The sequence below is a fragment of the Gopherus evgoodei genome, unplaced genomic scaffold (assembly GCF_007399415.2).
Source record: "Gopherus evgoodei ecotype Sinaloan lineage unplaced genomic scaffold, rGopEvg1_v1.p scaffold_34_arrow_ctg1, whole genome shotgun sequence".
NCBI classification, from domain to species: Eukaryota; Metazoa; Chordata; order Testudines; family Testudinidae; genus Gopherus; species Gopherus evgoodei.
Window position 1 is genome coordinate 1222651 of NW_022060016.1, and position 17537 is coordinate 1240187.

General features: G+C 55.4%; 1 protein-coding gene across 1 annotated transcript; it reads left to right on the forward strand.

Moving 5' to 3' along the window:
• The first annotated feature begins 1621 nt into the window (after positions 1-1621).
• Positions 1622-16469, forward strand: LOC115641292 (inositol-tetrakisphosphate 1-kinase-like). Its single transcript, XM_030544339.1, has 10 exons — positions 1622-1716; positions 6665-6689; positions 9316-9438; positions 10228-10339; positions 12153-12251; positions 13064-13104; positions 14269-14434; positions 14977-15044; positions 15530-15692; positions 16195-16469. The coding sequence occupies exons 1-10, from the start codon at positions 1622-1624 to the stop codon at positions 16467-16469; spliced, it is 1167 nt and encodes a 388-aa protein (XP_030400199.1).
• The last annotated feature ends 1068 nt before the right edge of the window (positions 16470-17537 follow it).

The window sequence follows — 17537 nt, forward strand, 5'->3', positions numbered from 1 at the left end:
ATGGTGCAAAGGGAGCCCCTGGAAGCTTTAAAGACACAGCAGAGCATTAATAAAATGACCCCTGCCTGCAAAGAGCCAGGCAGGGCAATGGATGGGTGCATGCACCTCTGACCTCTGCTGGCTGAGCGCAGAACTGGACCTCCATGTGTCAGAGCCCCTTATGAGAGAGCTAATGGGGAGATCCGCCTTTCAGCCCAAGCAGCAGCTGCTTGGGGTCTCGGGGTGGGAGGATGAGTTCTAACCCTGTGCTGCTGGGAAAATCCAATGTTGTTATAATCGGGGTGAGGGGGAGATTTTACAAATTTCATAATGGCAAATCCAAGGCGAAGGCCTCTCTCCTTACAGAGGGACCCGTGACACTCAGCCAGACAACGATCAACGTTAGCCACGTACAACCACATCTTGAGCTTAGGGACAGGCCTGCGTATTTGCAGGCTGAGGGGGATCTCTACTGGGCAGCCAGCCCTGGCCAAAAGGAGAAGGCACTGCAGGTCATACCCCAACCCCACTGGGAAAGTGTGGGTAGAGCGTGGGAGGGCTCTTGTCAAATTCAGGCATCACAGAATGGGGAGGGGGGCGGACCTGGGAGGGTAGGGAAAGTAATGAGATTGATTATAATTGTTCAACCTCTGTTTCCATCAGTAGGTCCCAAAGCTCCTCCTGCTTTTAGAGGGGGAAACCGAGGCACAAAGCAAGAACATGCCTTGGCCAAGGTCACCCAACTAGCCACTAGCAGAACCAGGACTAGGACCCAGGTGTCCTGAACCTCAGGCAGGACCTTATCCCTCGAGACCCTGACAAGCCAGAGAACAGGGCTGTGAACCAGTCTGATTCTGACATGGAGCAGTGGACAGCCATGGGAGGGGAGAGATTTTCACACATTCAGCCCCTGGGGAGGTGAGCTGGGCTGGGAGATTTTCCCCTGCATCAATCTAAGCAGCCTTTGATCTTCCTGCATCTCAATGCAGAAGAGAATGGCGCTCCCACGCATATCCTTTTGCTCAAATTTCCACCTGTGTGTGGAGGGGACTCAATCGCCAGATTTCTTCCCGGGCTGCTGGTGCAATGTGATCTGAGCACCGGCTTGGGTGACGCACAGAAAGGGCGAGACCCCTATTTTCTGCACGTACCAGGGATCAGGTGTTTGATGGGCCAAGTCTGAGGGATGCTTTCTGGGAGAGGCTCAGCAGAAATCTCAGCTTCAGCATTTGCAAGGCACTAAATTGGACAGGGCGTAACCAACCCGATGGCATCACAGGCCAGAGGTCTGGCGCTAAGCGTGCATTTTGCGGCGTTTATCATGGCTGACAATCAGCCCCAGCCCAGGCTCAGGTAACAGGCTCCCGGCCGCGAGTTATTAAGCAACCCGGATCGATATTTACAGCACATCAGCTGATCGGAGGAAGATAGAATTTGCCACCTTGTGTGCACCCTGCCCAGTTCCTGCTTGCAAAGGACTTTGCCACTCGGGGAGGGGCCGGCACTTTCGGATCGAAGAGGGCAGAGGCCTGGAGTCAGAGTAGACAATATTTTCACATTTCACACAGAGGGAGATTTCCACACCAAGAGGCGTGGGGCTTGGTTTATTTATTTTTTCAATAAAGAGACGGATGCAAAAAAGATGCCAAGCTGGAGGAAAGGGAAACGCATCGGCTACTGCCTGAACGACAAGAAGAAAAAGAAACTGAATTTCCAGGGCTTTGAGGATCTCTGCAGGTAAGGGACAGAGTGTCTGGTGCTCGGCACCTCAGGAGATCCTTGGGAGCAGGGGGAAAAGAGGGGCGGGTAGCCTGGGACATGCACGAGGGACTGGTGGACTGGTGAAAACTGCTGCAGCAACTACCGGTCTGACTGGCTTTCTGCTTCTGAACCTCTTGCTCTGCATCTCAAGGTTTCCTCTAGCTGTGGGGTGAACTGACCCCCTCCCCCCATCGCTGCGGGGTCTGAGCGCCACACCCTCTTTCCAGTACTTATCCCTGGGAGGCAGGACTGGTATCCTCACTGTACCACTGGGGAAACTGAGGCATAGAACAGCTAAGGCCCAGATCCTCAAAGGTACTGAGACTCCTAACTTCCAGTCCTACCCACGCAGTCTCCATGCATTTGAGGATCTAGGCCGAGCAGGGGACTTGAAACCAAGTTTCTCACATCCGAGGTTAGTACCCCAGCCACTGCCTCCCCAAGCCATGCTAGTTACAGGGTCTGTACCTGCTCCATAGATTTTAGCCTCCCCCACAGCTGCATTTGTCCCAAATGAGCCCCCAAGCAGCATACGCATGGCATCACCAAAATGCAGCCACCTCTGAAGGGGAGCACTGCACATGGTTGAGTGTAACAATCCCTGGACCTTTATAGGGGGACTAGTGCCCACACCCTCCTGCTTCCATTGACCCCTAAGAACTAAGCATTAGTTACTATGTTAGCTGGGGGGAGAAGATGGGACATGTTGGCCGAGGGTAAATCTCTAGTCAGTAACTATGCCCCACAGGGATCTGTAATAGCGACACAGAGCAGACGGAAGCTCAGTTGCTAAGATCACATAAAATACTTGGTGCTTACATAGCACCCTTCATTCAAGGGTCTCTGAGCTGGGTCAGTATCGTTATCCCCATTTTACAGATAGGGAAACTGAGGCACGGAGCAGCAAGGGCCCCTTTGCCCCCCTAGGGGACACAGTGAGTCAGTAACAGAGCTGGGGATAAGACCTAGGAATCTTGATTCTAGCCACTAGACCGTAGTCCCCCTCCTAAACTGGAGAGAGAAACCAGGAATCCTGACTACTGGCCTCTCTCTGCTCTTACCACTAGACTCCCCTTCCCTCCCCTCCCCTCCCAGAGCTGGAAATAGAACCCAGGAGTCCTGACTGCCAGTTGCTCTGCTCTAACCCATAGATCACACTCCCTACTGGCAGCTGGGGAAAGAACCCAGGAGTCCTGGCCATTAGATAACACGCTCCTCATAAAACTGGACGATGCCTCTCAGCTCCCTGCTTTAATCCACCCCGCCTTACACAGATCTCACTTCCCACCCAGAGCTAGGGAAAGAACCCAGGAGTCCTGGGATGGATTTAAGGGGTACCACACAGGCTCCCAGCACAGAGGTGAATTTCACTCTGACTTTTCTTTGTGTTTTCCCTTCCTGCCCCCATTCCAGCTGCCAGAATTAAAATAGCCCCAGATCTGTTTTGCACAAGAGATGACGCGCCCCCTGGGCCCTGAGACTCTTACCTAACCTCTCAGCTGGGGCGACTTTCTCGCCTGGCTCCGCAGGGTTGAGCTGCTTCCTGTTGGTTCAGGCCAGCTCTGGGCATGTGTTTTTGCAACATCAGACGGTCCTTTGCCTCACTGAGGCAGAAATCTGGACCTGGCCAGCACACGCAGCTCTGATTCCAGCCACCCCGGCCATCTCAAGGAAGTTAATATCGTCATCCTCATTTTGCAGCTTGGGGAAACTAAGGCACAAGAAGGGAGAGAGGGGCAGGAAGTGACTTGCCCCCAGTCACAGAGCCAGGCATAGAACCCAGCACTCCTGCCGCCCAGTCTAGTACTCCGTCCACTAGGCCACGCTGCCTCTGGTAGCCTATATTCTAGGAAACAAAGGGACTTTCTGGCCAGTTGTGACAAATGCTTTGTGTATCTCTGGGGGCTCAAAGGGGCAGGCTGTGGTCTGGCCTCAAGCCCGCTATGGCCTCCATTACCCTTCCTTCCCTGGTTAATCAGACTCCTGGGGGCAGGGAGGGGCTGTTTTCCCAGCTACTGTGATGTATTAACAGACAGCTCAAAACAACACAACTCTGTCTGTCTGTCTGTCCATCCAACCCAGACCCAGACCCAGACCTCTGCCCCTGAGCCCTGAGAACCTCAACCCCCCTCCCCGAGGCTGCCCTTATATCCCCCCAGCAGGTCCCCTCCCACCTTATGCGATACCTCCCACCCCCCCACTCCTGGGCTCATTCCCTTCACCTGGGAGGCAGGCACCTGGAGCCATCACCCTTCCAGAACCGGCTCCCCCTGGGACAGCCTTGGTTAGGGGAAACGAGCTGCCCTCCACTGATGTCGGGGTGGGCAGGTGGGATTGGCCCTAGGGTCTGATCCAGAGCCGCTGGGATCCCTTTCCACTGACATCGGCTCAGGACCATGGTTTGTAAAGCACTTCAGGAGCCTTATTCATCTGTGACTTGCAGCAAAGTCTAGAGGCAACAAATGAGATTGTGCCGGGTGCTGCATAGACGCCAACCGAGATCAGAGCCCCGTTGGGCCTGGCGCTGCCCAGACCGCAACTGAGATCAGGGCCCCGTCGTGCCGGGCACTGCACAGATGCCAGCTGAGATGATCTGGGCCCCCGTGTGCCAGGTGCTGCACAGACCCCGACCGAGATCAGGGCCCCGTCGTGCCAGGCGCTGCCCAGACCCTGACCGAGATCAGGGCCCTATTGTGCTGGGCGCTGCCCAGACACCAAGTGAGACATAATCCCTGCCCCCAAAGCACTCGCTGTCTAAATAGGCAAAGGGAGGATTATCAACTCCGTTTTACAGATGGAGAAACGGAGGCATGGAGAGACGTGCGTGATCCCATGCCTGCAGCATGAATCACAGGATCATTCACCCTAAGGGGCACCCTCCTTGTGTGTATTAGTTAAAGCCTCTCAGGACTGGCATACTAAAGGCCCACATAATAGACCTGCTTTCTCCCTCCCTTGCTCCTTATCTTATCTCTTCACCTCCCTTATCTCTGGCTTTCCCTCCTCTCCTTTCTCTCTCCCTAGTTCTCCCCACTCTCTGGGTACATCTACACTACAGGATACATTCGAATTAGCTTAAACCGATTTTATAAAACAGATATTATAAAGTCGATTGTGCGCGTCCACACTAGGCACATTAATTCGGTGGTGTGCGTCCGTGGTCTGAGGCTAGCGTCGATTTCTGGAGTGGTGCACTGTGGGTAGCTACTGTAAAAGAATGAGTCCAATAATGTCGATTTGCGTCCACACTAACCCTAAATCGATATAGTAATATCGATTTTAGCGTTAGTGCTCTCGTTTTGTAGGAGTACAGAAATGGATTTAAAGAGGCCTTTAAATCGATATAAAGAGCAGTGTAGTGTGGACAGGTGCAGCGTTAAATCGATTTAACGCTGTTAAAATCGGTTTAACAGCGTAGTGTGGACCAGGCCTCTGTCTCAGCAGGTTCTCGGGCATCGACTTGTGACGTTCGCACAGAGAAGGAATTAAAGTCCCTCTTTGTTATGTGTAGCAAGACACTGCCTAGATGCCACAGAAGACATCAGGGCACTGCACAGACCCCATCCGAGATCAGGGCCCCCCGTGCTGGGAGCTGCCCAGTCCCCAACCAAGATCAGGGCCCCCCTGTGCCTGGCACTGCACAGACCCCGACCGAGATCAGGCCCCCTTGTGCTGGGCGCTGCCCAGACCCCGACCGAGATCAGGCCCCCCTGTGCCAGGTGCTGCCCAGAACAGACCCCGACCGAGATCAGGCCCCCTGTGCCAGGTGCTGCACAGACACATACTACATGCAAACTTGCACTGAAATAACAAAATCAGTTGTAACTCACACCTTTTGTCAATTGCATGCAAGTCTATATGGCCACTGAGGTCAGCATAAAAGTTTCCCAGTTTGATAGTGCAACCAACTCAAATGAGGACAGTTTTATTCCAAATTCCTTGCAGGCACTCACTGAAATCTTGCCCCAGAGCGTGTGGGCCTTGTCCTCATGGGAAAGGGTTACCTTAAATCAATTTTGAAGCTGCTCCAGGGAAAGCAGCCCGAACTCCAGTGCGAAAGCCCTGGTTTCTGTTAAAGAGCCGCATAGATTCGGTTTAGCTTGCACCTATTTCAATTTAAGCTGAAGTGAAAGAAGACGGGTTTAAACAAAAATACGTCTCAACACAGGAGTTCGCGCCAGTTTAAAGTTACGCAGTTTTGCCGCTGTTCCCGGCCTTTGCAAAGTAGCTTCTGTTAGGAGGAGAAATTGATGCTACAAAGCAGGTGTGTCCTTTGGTGGAGTCCTGTTTATTTACAAGAAACGTATGTGCAGTCCTGGTCTCTGAGCACGGTCAAAACAGCGGTAGGTAGCTTCCTTGCCCTGAAATTCCCAAGTCTGCCTCTCCAGGAGGTCCTGTGCACAAGAAGCAGCGTCCTACTGCGGCCTCCCAGTTATTTCTATTGGCAGATATTCCACAGCCTGCAGCCCAGGGAAAACACCACACTGGGTGTGACTTAGCTCTGACCCGTCATGCTTTGGGCGGTAAGCCCCCGGTGTCTGCAGCCTTCTTGAGCCCGAGAGAGGCTTCATTGCTCCTCCCATTGAGCCTGAAGCAAGGCCTGTGATTGGCGTTGGATCAAAGGCATTAGGACCTTTCAGTATGACACCCCTTGGTATAAAAGAGTGTCACATTCTCCTCTAGATCTAAGCAGGCAAGGACAGGATGATTATCCCCATTTCACAGGTGGGGAAACTGAGGCAGGGATCAATTAAAAGTGATTGGCTCACGTCTGCACAGGGAATCTGTGGCAAAGGGGAGGGTGTTGATCCCATGACCCCTAGACCTCAGTCCTGTAGGCTAACCACTGGGCTGCGTGGCATCTCTCAGCAGGATGCTCTGGTGCAAATCCCTGACTCAGTTTTTCTTTATTTTGTTTGCCCAGGAAACGAGGCTATGAGGTCACTGAGGTGAGTCCCAGCCGTGGGTTGCTTGGAGCCGAGGTGTGCATGGGATGGGGGGTAGGGGACAGGGGATGCTGGTGGAGCGGGTCTTATATGGGAACTTTTGGCCACGTGCCAGCAGCCTAAGCAGGGTCTGGCCTGGTTGACTGGGAGACCTTGGCACACCCTGATGTTATAGGGCGCGGCATGGGCGGTTCGCGGATGAGTCAATGCTCCCCAGTGCCGGGGAGAGGGTGGTGACACGGGGCACGATGGGGCTGACCCAGGAGGGTGCACCACCCAGCCCCTCCCTACCCCCAGCTCTGCTCTGGTCCTGCCCCCGGCCCTGGCTCCCAACCTCGGGCCTGGCCCCATCCCCAGCCTTGGCCCCCTTAATCCCTGTCCACATCCCCAAGCTGCGGCCCCGCTCTTGGTCCTGATTTGGGGGGCATAGACAGGGTAAGGGGGGCATGACCCTCAAAAGTCTGGGGTATGGATATCTACCCGGGAATTACTGGGGTCTTCATGCACCACGCTGGGGCGCTGGGACTCAGAGGGGAGAGCGCCCCCTACCGAGCTCTGCACCCTACAGCGCCCCCTAGCACCGCACTGGGGTCAGCACAGAGCTCCCCACCTTGGGTCTTCTTGGCCTTGCTCAAAGCAACGGGGAGCTGGCTGGAGGACAGGGGATAACAATCAAGCGCTGGCGGGAGCATAGGTCAATGATCCAGCCGCCTGGATACCAGGGTGATGGGCACCCAAGATGGCACGTGGCAGAACACATTGCCTCCCTCCTCGGAGGAGCTGTGGGTTTAAGGGCCTCTCGTTGTTTGCCTGTGCTGGGATCGGCCCTGTCTGTCAATAAGAACTGGTTTAAACTGACAGCGGCTGGCAAAGTCCACAGAGATAAAGCGAGAGCCGTTTCTGGGTGGCACTGAGTGAGGATGACCAATATGGCACGGGGCCAGTAAGGTGTTAACTCAGGTGGACGTGAAAAAGACTGGTCATTCCCCCCTCCCCCTCGGGTGATGAATCATCACAACTTTCAGATAGCATGAAGGAGCGGAACAATTTACAAACTTACACCCCTGCCCCGCCACTGGAAGGCATCCACCTCTGGGGTGGGGCAGGGCAGCTGATTATAAAGAGATCACTTCCCCCCCCCTAAAATGCATCCCCTTCTGGGGAGGGACGCACTGCTTGCTTTGCTCACTACGCTGTAGCTAAACAGCTACTGGAATGTCTGTGTTCACAGGCGACAACCGGGTTCCTAGCAGTGCTGTGGGTGATGAGACCAAAGGCATAAGGCACAGCAGGATGGAAAGTCAAAGGCTGCTGTCGGAAGAGCAGGGTGGGAAGTTTTCAGTGGCAGTTTTCTCGCCAGAAAATGCTGAGTTGTCCAAATCGAAACGTCTCCTGGGCAAGGGGACCTCAGGGCTGGAATTTCACTCAAAACAAGCGTCAGCAAGAATGTCATTAGCGTGGAAAATAACCCAGCAAATAGGGGCATGTACCTGGCATTCTTAGGCCTGAAGGCACCGCGGTCACTAGTCTGACCTGCATCACACATGCACTAATCCCTGTTTGAACTTCAGCAGAACTTTAAAAAAAAAAAGCCCATCCCAGCTTGATTTACAAATTGCCAGCGACGGAGAACCCACCAGGACGCCTGGCCAATCGTTCCAAAGGTTCACAACCCTCCTTGTTAAAAACACACGCTTTCAATTCCATCTGAATTCGCCTTCCAGCTGCCACGGGGGCTTCAATCCCCGCTCGGCCTGAGCTGGAGTCGGGGACAGGAAAGATTGAGAAATCCTCCCCCTCGAGAAGAGCTAATAGCCTCAAGATCAGAATCCTCTGCTAGGATGGGGAAGACCAAATTATGCACCTGTGAATTTGCCAGTGTGTCAGTTAGCTATTAAAGCTGAAATCTACCGAAGCAGGTTTGCTAATATATAATCGGATCCAACAGCTACCCCCTGGTTACTGAATCCAAGGAGTGTTAACTTACTTGTTTAACACTTTTCTTTTCAGATCAGCGTTTCTCAACAACAGCGTTTCTCAAATCAGGACACCTGCTTATTCGTAGCCAACCAACCATTTATTAACCCTTTAGTACCTAACACATCTGTCACCCTTCCAAGGGTGCACGTCGCGTGTCTTCCGGGGCTACTTCTCTTTGACTAGACTGGCCCACCAGGGACGAGGTTCGAATAGTAAAAGCAGAGGCTGAAAGCAATTCTTTTCGAGGTCTCTAAGACCACTTTGCTTGGCCTTTATAAAGGAGTTAAAATCTCAAATAAGGCCCCTCGGTGTCTCACTGGAGAAGGTGGGCTCAGCAAGCTAACCGACAGCTGGTTATAATGAAGGAACAGAAGGGGGAAATACAAACTTTGCAATGAAAACTCACCACTTCTTATCCCAAGGGTCTTTTCCAGAGCAGGGATGGACCCAGGTATGCGTGGTGACCGCCTGCTGCTCTCTTCCTCTGGGTTTTTTTTTCGGCCAAACATTTCCTAAGGCCTTGGATTCATTCTGATGAGGGTTGGGAAATGCTGGGAGATCTTGAATATTCTCATGGGACAGGTTCCCGGCCTGGCTCTGGCTCTCAGCAAAGAAGGGCTTTTAATCTCCGCTTCTCCTCCCGTCCCAGATTGACTTGGCCAAACCCCTCCGTGAGCAGGGCCCCTTTGACGTCATCATCCACAAACTCTCCGACCTGATTCTCGAGTCGGGCTACAACAGCCAATCTCACCAGCTCATCCGCGACTTCCAGGTAAGGACTGGGGGCAGGTTAGGAGATTCCACTAGGATCATCCATAACTCAGGCCAAGGCCATCCTCACCTTGCCTGCTATCATTCCTGCCTGAACGGAAGCAGATCTTTAAAGAAAAAAACCAAATCCCCTCTTGATTCAACAAATGGCCAGCCGGGGAGAATCCACCACAGCCACTGGTAAGTTGTTCCAATGGCTAATTACCCTGTTAAAAATGGATGGCTTATTTCCCGTTTGAATTTTTCCAGCTTGAATGTCCAGCCATTGGATTTTGTTAGATCTTCCTCTGCTAGAGCGAAAAGCCCACGATCAAATTTCTGTTCCCCACATAGGTCCTTATAGCCATCTCCTCTTTGCTAAGCGGAATAGCTGGAGCTCTTTGAGACTCTCCTCTATTCCCCTGGCTCTTCTCTGACCCTGCTCCAATTTATCAACAGCCTTTTTGAATTGTGGACACCGGAACTGGACACGGGATTCCAGCTGCGGTGCCAAATGTGGAGGGTAACTAACCTCCTGATGGATACTCGCGTGTTCCCTGCTTAGGCGCACGTGGGGTCGTTGTCTCCCACTCGTGGTAGCTCTGGTTACAGTGCTCCTTAGCACCGGAAGTGACTTTTGGATTCCACTGCCCAGAATGTGTAACGAAGCACTTGGATGCGTCTGAGTCTGGACAGCTTCTCAGGTGCATCGTTTGCAGCAAGGTGATCATCACAAACCCACTAATTGGCTTTGCAGCTTTAAACCTCCCCCGCCCCCAGGACTAATTATACATTCGCTTTGGTCCTTCAGACCTATGTGGAAACCTATTCCAGTATCATCCTTCTTGACCCATTTCCAGCTGTACGGCCGCTCCTGGACCGCTTCGAATCCTATCGCCTCCTCCAGGACCTTCAGGATCAAGGTGTGCGAGACTGGGGTCTCCTGGTAAAGCCCAGATGGCCAGTCTCCAGTTGCGCTCTTCCCCCAGAACTGACTGAAGCAGTCCCCTAACTTGAATCCCACACCAGAGGGGGGCACTGTCGGACCACAGAGGAAGCCCAGCCCGGTGATCAAAGCATTAGCTTAGGCCTTCGGAGTCCAGCAGTCTCTGCTCTGAACCATAGTCCCTGGAGGGCAAGTGTAACCCTTCTGCCCCTCTGAGTTGGCAGCAACAAGGGCCGGGTTCAGTATCCAGGGGTTCTGTTTCAATAACACAATGCCAAACCGGCTCGAGCCCCCACCCAGTGACCTGGCACAATTACATACCATACCCCCCTGGGCGCCTCTAGGAGGCAATACTTCCCCACTCGCAAGCACGGAGGGAAACAATGCGGCATCACGTTGGAGAAACACCACAAACACGATTATAACACAAACCATAAGCAAAAACCCACCTCCAAGTACGTTTGGCAATGTCCTTTCCCCCTTAGGGTCTTAAGTCCAATCTCCCCAAAGTCCAACAACCCGAAAGTCTCTGGTCAGTGCCACCTCAGAGTTCAAAAGTTTATCTGCAGAGTTTTACCCCACCAGCCTGGGTGGAAATAGGGGGCGGGCACACACAGGGTGTTAAGGGGCACCTTACGTGGGCCAGGGCCAACTGCTCTGCCTCTCCGTGGAGTTCTGCTGCAGCCTTCACCACGACCAGCTCCACTCCGCCAGCTGTGCCGCTCCTCCAGCTGACCCGTGAGCCACTCCAGCCGTCCCCGCAAACCGCTTCACTCCGCTCACTGTTCCATGGGCTGCTCCAACACACTGCAAACTGCTCCGCTCTGCCAGCCGCTTAGCGATAGATCTTCAGGCTCCCCCACTAGTTAACAAAGCCCTCAGTGATCTCAGCTCAGTAAGCTTAGCTCTTCTGGTGATTTCAGCTCTTAGTAGGGGAGCCCCAGTGCTGGTGCACCATTGGCCCAACGGGAATTCAGCTCAGCAGTCTCTAGATGGAATCAAAATTAGCTCTACTCTTCAAAAGTGGAGAGGAGGATGTGCAACTGGTGTTCCAGGCCCTCAAAGGGGGCCCATACCACCAGTCCCCAACCTCTCTCATTTCAATGGGTTTTGGCACCCATGTCCCTTGTCTAGCCAGTGCTACTTAATTGATATTGAGACATCTCTGCCATAAAGCAGTCTCCTAGTTCCGCAGTCACATAATCAGGGTGACAATACTTTATTCCTCCTGCCCCAATAACAAAGAAATTGGGGATCCCAGAGTTGTCAAAATAACCATCCCAGGCTGCCGTGGGCTATGCTAGGTGGGGTGGGTGTGCCAATGTAAATACCTAAAATTCCTTTCCACACTCCCCATAATTCACCACCAGATGTCAAGGTAGAGCTCATCCTGACTCTGCTTACACAAGGTTAGAGAGGAGGTGGTCAGCTGGGCCACATAGAGGGCTTGCTACAGGCGTGGCTAAGCAGAGCTTGGCTTTTGGCTAAGGCAGCAGCCATGTGTGGGAGCCAGGGGTCAGGGGTTCAATCCCAACGTGGTTGGGGAGAAAGCCCCAGTTCTGTGGAACAGCTAGGAAAGCAAGGAAGGCAGGAATGCAGGAGCTGAGTGGGGTGGGGTGTGCGTCTGGGTCTGTGTGTGTTGGAGGCTGGGCGTGGGGGGCGGAGGCAGCGCCATGCACACGGGCAAGGGATGGGTGGTGAAGCCTCACAGCGGGGTGGGGAGGGGGAACAGCTCACACCCATGCAAACCACCCACTCCCCCGCTTATTTCTGCCCACCCTGCTCTGCAGACAGCTGCATCTTCTTCCCGCCCTACGTGGAGCTGAACAGCGGGACCGAGCGGGAGGCGGCAGCATGGATCCGGGAGCAGGGCCTCACCTTCCCCTTAAGTGAGTGAGCCCAGTACCTCCTTAATCCGTGGGGCCTTTATACCTGGGAGGAGGAGAACCAGCCTCATGGCGATAGATGCTGCTGATGAACCAGAGCACCTGAAGCCAATCAAAATACCTCCCTTCCCCCCACCTGCCCTGACACCCAGGGAGTTGCTGTGCATCCCGCCATGCTGGTCTTGCAATCCCACCAGTGCAATGAATTTCCAGGCCTCGGTGCTCCCCAGCTCGCCCTGCAGTGCTGAGCCGTGGGCAAAGCATGGGCTGCAGGGTGGGTGGGGATAACAGCCTGCTGCTGCTGCTGGCTTGTGGAGCTGCTCCTTCGGCTCAAGTAGGAGTGGCTTGTGCTCGAGGGGGACCTCGGGTTCAAATCCTGCCGGGTGCCTGGGTGGGGCTGGTTCTTACATTCCCACCTAAGGGAACGCTGGCCAAATAAATTGCCGACTTAGGGCCTTATTGACTGCGGGGCAAAGGGGGCTACAGGGCAGGTGCACTAGCACAGCAGGCCTCTGAGCCACAGCGGAGATGGGGCAGGGCTGGAGGGGGCGTGGGCAGGGCAGACCTGTGCTTTGGCTATTCTGTGTCCATGCACAGCCCCCTGGGGAGGAGGTTACAGCTGCAGCCCGCTGACTGGGGGATGTGCTGGGGGGCTTGGCTTTGGTCACACCCCCAACAGCTCAGAGGGGAGGGATTTGGGGTAAAAAGTTCCAGGTTCCCATTGGCTCTTGTTGGAAGAGTCAGAGCCCAGAGTGGAATGAAGGGCAGGGCTAAGTCATCTCACTCTCCACTGACTCCTCCTCTTCCTCCTTCAGTTTGCAAAACCCGGGTGGCTCACGGACCCAGCTCCCACGAGGTCAGTAGCATCATGTCCCAGAACCTGCTCGTAAAGGGTCGGCCACAGCTCCGTCTCCGGCAGCTAGCCCATGTGGAGGATAACAACCTACTACTGTGGCTCGCTAACGGAATTATTCTTTTAGCTCAAGCCGCGTAGGCCTGGGGGCGCTGCGTGAGAGGTTGTGGGTTCAAATCCCTCTGCTGATCCGTTTTGGGGAGTGGTGTGTTATAAAAGCACTAGGAGACTTCGGGGTGGGTGGGTCAGAAAGGAGGGGCAAGTGCCCTCTCAGCACACCAAGAGGCAAACCCAGAGATCAGGGTGGGTCAGTAGTGGGGGCCGCTGGGAATTTTTTGCATTTAAATAGTTTTTGCTGGAAAATTCAGATTTTCGACTACACAGAAAGCGTCTGCTCCCACCAGCAAAATCTGACTTTTCCTCCGAAAAAACAGAACCCCCTCTCACCCGATTTGGCCAAACACCCAAAAAATTCTATTTGGAAATGTTGCTGGGGTACTTGGTGGGAGTTGTAGTCTGGGCCCTTCATTTCTTCATGCTCTAGGCACCGAATTAAATCTCCCATGATGCACCAAGGCAGTCTCCTTTTCCCCAGCCACCACAGTGCATCATGGGAGCTGTAGTTCAGCTGCTTTATGCCTCCTTTCTGTCCTACAGGCTAGCTGCCCAGGCAGACTGCATCTCCCATGATGCACCGCTGTGGCTCAGGCAGGGAAAGCTTGGTTCATCATGGGGGATGTAGTCCAGTTAGGAAGCCCCACCTACTGAGGCATGAGGCACCTGAACTACAATTCCCATGAGGCACCTGGATTGTATGGGTGTGTCTGGACGAGACCATGGCTCCCAGCATGCTGTAGGGCCGGGCAGCGGCTCAGTATAGGGCATTGCATGGAACTTCCCACATGCAACGAGTCGGCCCAACAGAGAACATTGCATGCTGGGAGCTGCGCCCCACTCACAGGCCACATCTCTGGCTCCAGCTGCAATTGGCTGCTGGCAAGTTGCCATGGCAACCAGGGCTAGCTGGATCCTAGCAGGGGGTGGGGCTAAGGAAGCCCCTCCCATTTCCCCATCCATCAAGAGAGGACCCCTATAGACCTGTCCCCGCCCTATGGAGGCCCCTCCGTCCATTACCCTGCTCTTCTCCGCTCTCCCCGCCCCCTATAGATGGCGCTGATCTTCAACGAGGAGGGGCTGGAGGAGGTGAGCGCCCCCTGCCTGCTACAGAGCTTCATCAACCACGACGCCGTCCTCTTCAAGGTCTTCGTGGTGGGCTCCTCCCACTTTGTGGTGCGCCGGCCGTCCCTGAAGAACTTCCCGCGAGGGGAATCAGGTGTGTGTGTGGACGGGGGAGAGGTGGCACCTGGGCCATCTCCTCCTGTGGGGGCTGGAAATGAGACTTTGTGGTCCCGCCAGCCCTCGGTCTCCCTGCTGAGGCTGCCCGGAGCGGGCAGGGGGAGCAGTTAGCGCCAGTCCTGGGGGGGCGGTTCGGTGCCACGGTCCCTGCCCTACTGGAGAAACGAGGCTGAGGCCCAGCGAGCTCATGGCACGGATGACCATCAGGTTTCCTCTGTACTGAGCTGGAGTCCAGCCGTGCAACCTGGTGTGAAAAAGCATTCACGTGCCCTCGCCCCTCAGAGTACAGGCCAGATCCGCAGCCGGGGTCAACTATCCGTTGCCCCACTGGGGTCAGTGGGGGCCAGATTCCCGCCGGGGGACAATGGCCATCGCCCTATTGAGGTCAGTTGCATCAGCGACAGGCTGCACGGCTCTGAGCTGGTGACCGCTGAGCCCAGAGTCTCTCTGGACCCCTGTGCCAGAGAATCTCCTGAGCCCAGGTGAGCCGGGCTCGCGACCTCCCTCTGTTCCTTACAGCCAGGAAAAGCATCTTCTTCAACAGCTGCAGCGTCTCCAAGCCAGAGTCCTGCTCCCGCCTGACCGAGGTGAGCACGGGCGCGGGGAGGCCGCGGGATGGGACCTGGTGCCGGAGGCAGAAGGGAAGAATAAGGGAGCGCCGCAGACAGAGGGAGGACGGGGAGGGCGGAGGGAGCGAATCCATCCCCAGGGGGGCTAGAGATGCAGAGGGAGAGGGCACTGGAGCGGCCCTGAGCTGAGGGGTTGGAACTGGCACTCGCCATTGCGATGTCTGGGCACCTCCCTCGATCTCCTGTTGAGTGGGGACACGCAGGGGCAGCCTCTGGGATCATGGGGAAGGGAGCCGGGAGCAGGGAGGCTCAGCCTCATGCCCCAGCGCGGCGCTAGGGGGTGCTATGCCTCAGGGACTGGGCTAAGGGGCTCAATAGGGGGCGCTGTGCCTCAGGGAGTGAGGTGAGGGGCTCACTAGGGGGCGCTGTCCCCGGTGCCCCAGTGTGGCATCCCTCCCAGCGACTCCCCCCAAGCCCGTGGTGCTCTCTGCCCCCTTTGCCAGCTGGATGAGGCTACGCTGGAGCCCACCCCGCCCTCCGACAACGTCGTCTGCCGAGCCGTGCGGGGCCTGCGCTCCGCCCTGGGGCTCTCTCTGTTTGGGCTGGATCTGATCGTGGAGAAGCAGACGGGGCGGTGTGCGGTCATAGACGTCAACGCCTTCCCAGGTGAGAGCCTGGAGGAGGAAGCGGGGCTCAGCAGGGGGCGCTTTCCCCTCACAGTCAGTGCTGGCCCCTATGCCCTGCTGTTGCACTAGGGGGCGCTGCGCTGCAGGGAGCAGATCTCTTACTCAGCACTGAGGTGCAGCCACCTCTGGGGTGGGGCGGGACAGCTGTTTATACAGGGATCTCTCACCCAGCATCAAGATGCAACCAACTCTAGGGTGGAGTAGGGCAGCTGTTTATACAAGTCTCCCTCGCCCAGCACCAAGATCCAGCCACCTCTGGGGTGGGGCGGGGCAGCTGTTTATACAGGGATCTCTCACCCAGCACCAAGATGCAACCAACTCTAGGGTGGAGTAGGGCAGCTGTTTATACAAGGATCCCTCGCCCAGCACCAAGATCCAGCCACCTCTGGGGTGGGGCGGGGCAGCTGTTTAACATGCAGTGTTTGTAAGGGGCTCTGGGATGCCCTGGTACAGCCCGGATGACTCTTTGGTGGCCTCTGCAGGTTACGAAGGTGTCCCGGAGTTCTTCTCAGCCCTCCTGAACCACATCGAGACGTTGTTGGAGAGCCACGAGCAGGCGGCCCGGGCCAGGGTGCTTATGGCTGAGTATTCCCTGCACCAGCGGGCGCCACACGTGGACACCACCCAGGAGAGCACCCACGATACTGACCCGAGAGCCCCTTGGCTGACCAATTCCCTCGAGACGCCCAAGTCAGCACCAGCTGAGAGCAGTTTCCTCACCTTCACTGTCCTGCCTGCCATGCTGTCCCGGCACTGACGGGGGTGCTGTGCTCGGCTGGCCTCTCCGAGGGAGCAGGGAAGCGCTGGGTGTCCAAAGAGAGCAGAAGCGACATTGAACCTATCCCAGTGAGGAGAATTCCCAAACAGCCAGCAATCTCCATGGCTCCTGTCACCTCCCCTGGCTCGCCCTGGGAGATCAGAGCACTGGGCCTTATACTGTGGCATCCTCATCTCTTGCAGTATGGACCAGCCCATCAGTCCATATAGTGCAGATCTGCACCTCCCTGCTTGGACCAGACCAGACCACTGGTCCATACAGTCCAGTATTGCACCTCCCTGCCTGTATGGACCAGCTCAGATCACCGGTCCCTATAAGTGCAGCACTGAACCTCCCTGGTTGGGCCAGATAAGATCACTGGTCCATATAGTCCAGTACTGCACCTCCCTTCCTGTATGGACCAGCTCAGATCACCGGTCCCTATAAGTGCAGCACTGAACCTCCCTGGTTGGGCCAGATAAGATCACTGGTCCATATAGTCCAGTACTGCACCTCCCTTCCTGTATGGACCAGCTCAGATCACCGGTCCCTATAAGCGCAGCACTGAACCTCCCTGGTTGGGCCAGATAAGATCAGCGGTCCATATAGTCCAGTACTGCACCTCCCTGCTTGGATCAGCCCAGTGTTCCATATAGTGCAGTCTCTTACCTCCCTGTCTGGATCAGACCAGAGCCCTAGGCCCAATCCAGCTCAGGTCACCTGTCCATATAGTGCAGTACTGCACCTCCCTGCTTGGACTCGACCAGACCAGACACTACTGGTCCGTATAGCCCAGGCTCTTCACCTCCAGCACTCAGTAAACCATACCCTCGTAATGACCTCCTCCTGGTCTGTTACAAATCCAGCAGCAAGGGGGCCGCATGTTCCAAAAACTCAAAGGGGTGGCCGAGCCACTCACGCCCCTGGGGGTGATGGCAGAATGCAGACAGCGTGGGAGCCGTGGAGAATAAATCGCACTCACTGGACTTGGGTGCTAGGTTGTGCTGCATGCTGGGGCCTCGGGGGCGGGGCAGGGAAGATAGAGTCCCTGCTTATTAGATTCTCCTT

Excerpts from the sequence above, each read along its gene's own strand:
- LOC115641292 (XM_030544339.1), top strand. The coding sequence starts at position 1,622 with ATGCCAAGCTGGAGGAAAGGGAAACGCATCGGCTACTGCCTGAACGAC. Across the intron at positions 13,105-14,268 it reads ACGGACCCAGCTCCCACGAG|ATGGCGCTGATCTTCAACGA; the intron begins GTCAGTAGCATC and ends CGCCCCCTATAG. Across the intron at positions 15,693-16,194 it reads AGACGTCAACGCCTTCCCAG|GTTACGAAGGTGTCCCGGAG; the intron begins GTGAGAGCCTGG and ends TGGCCTCTGCAG.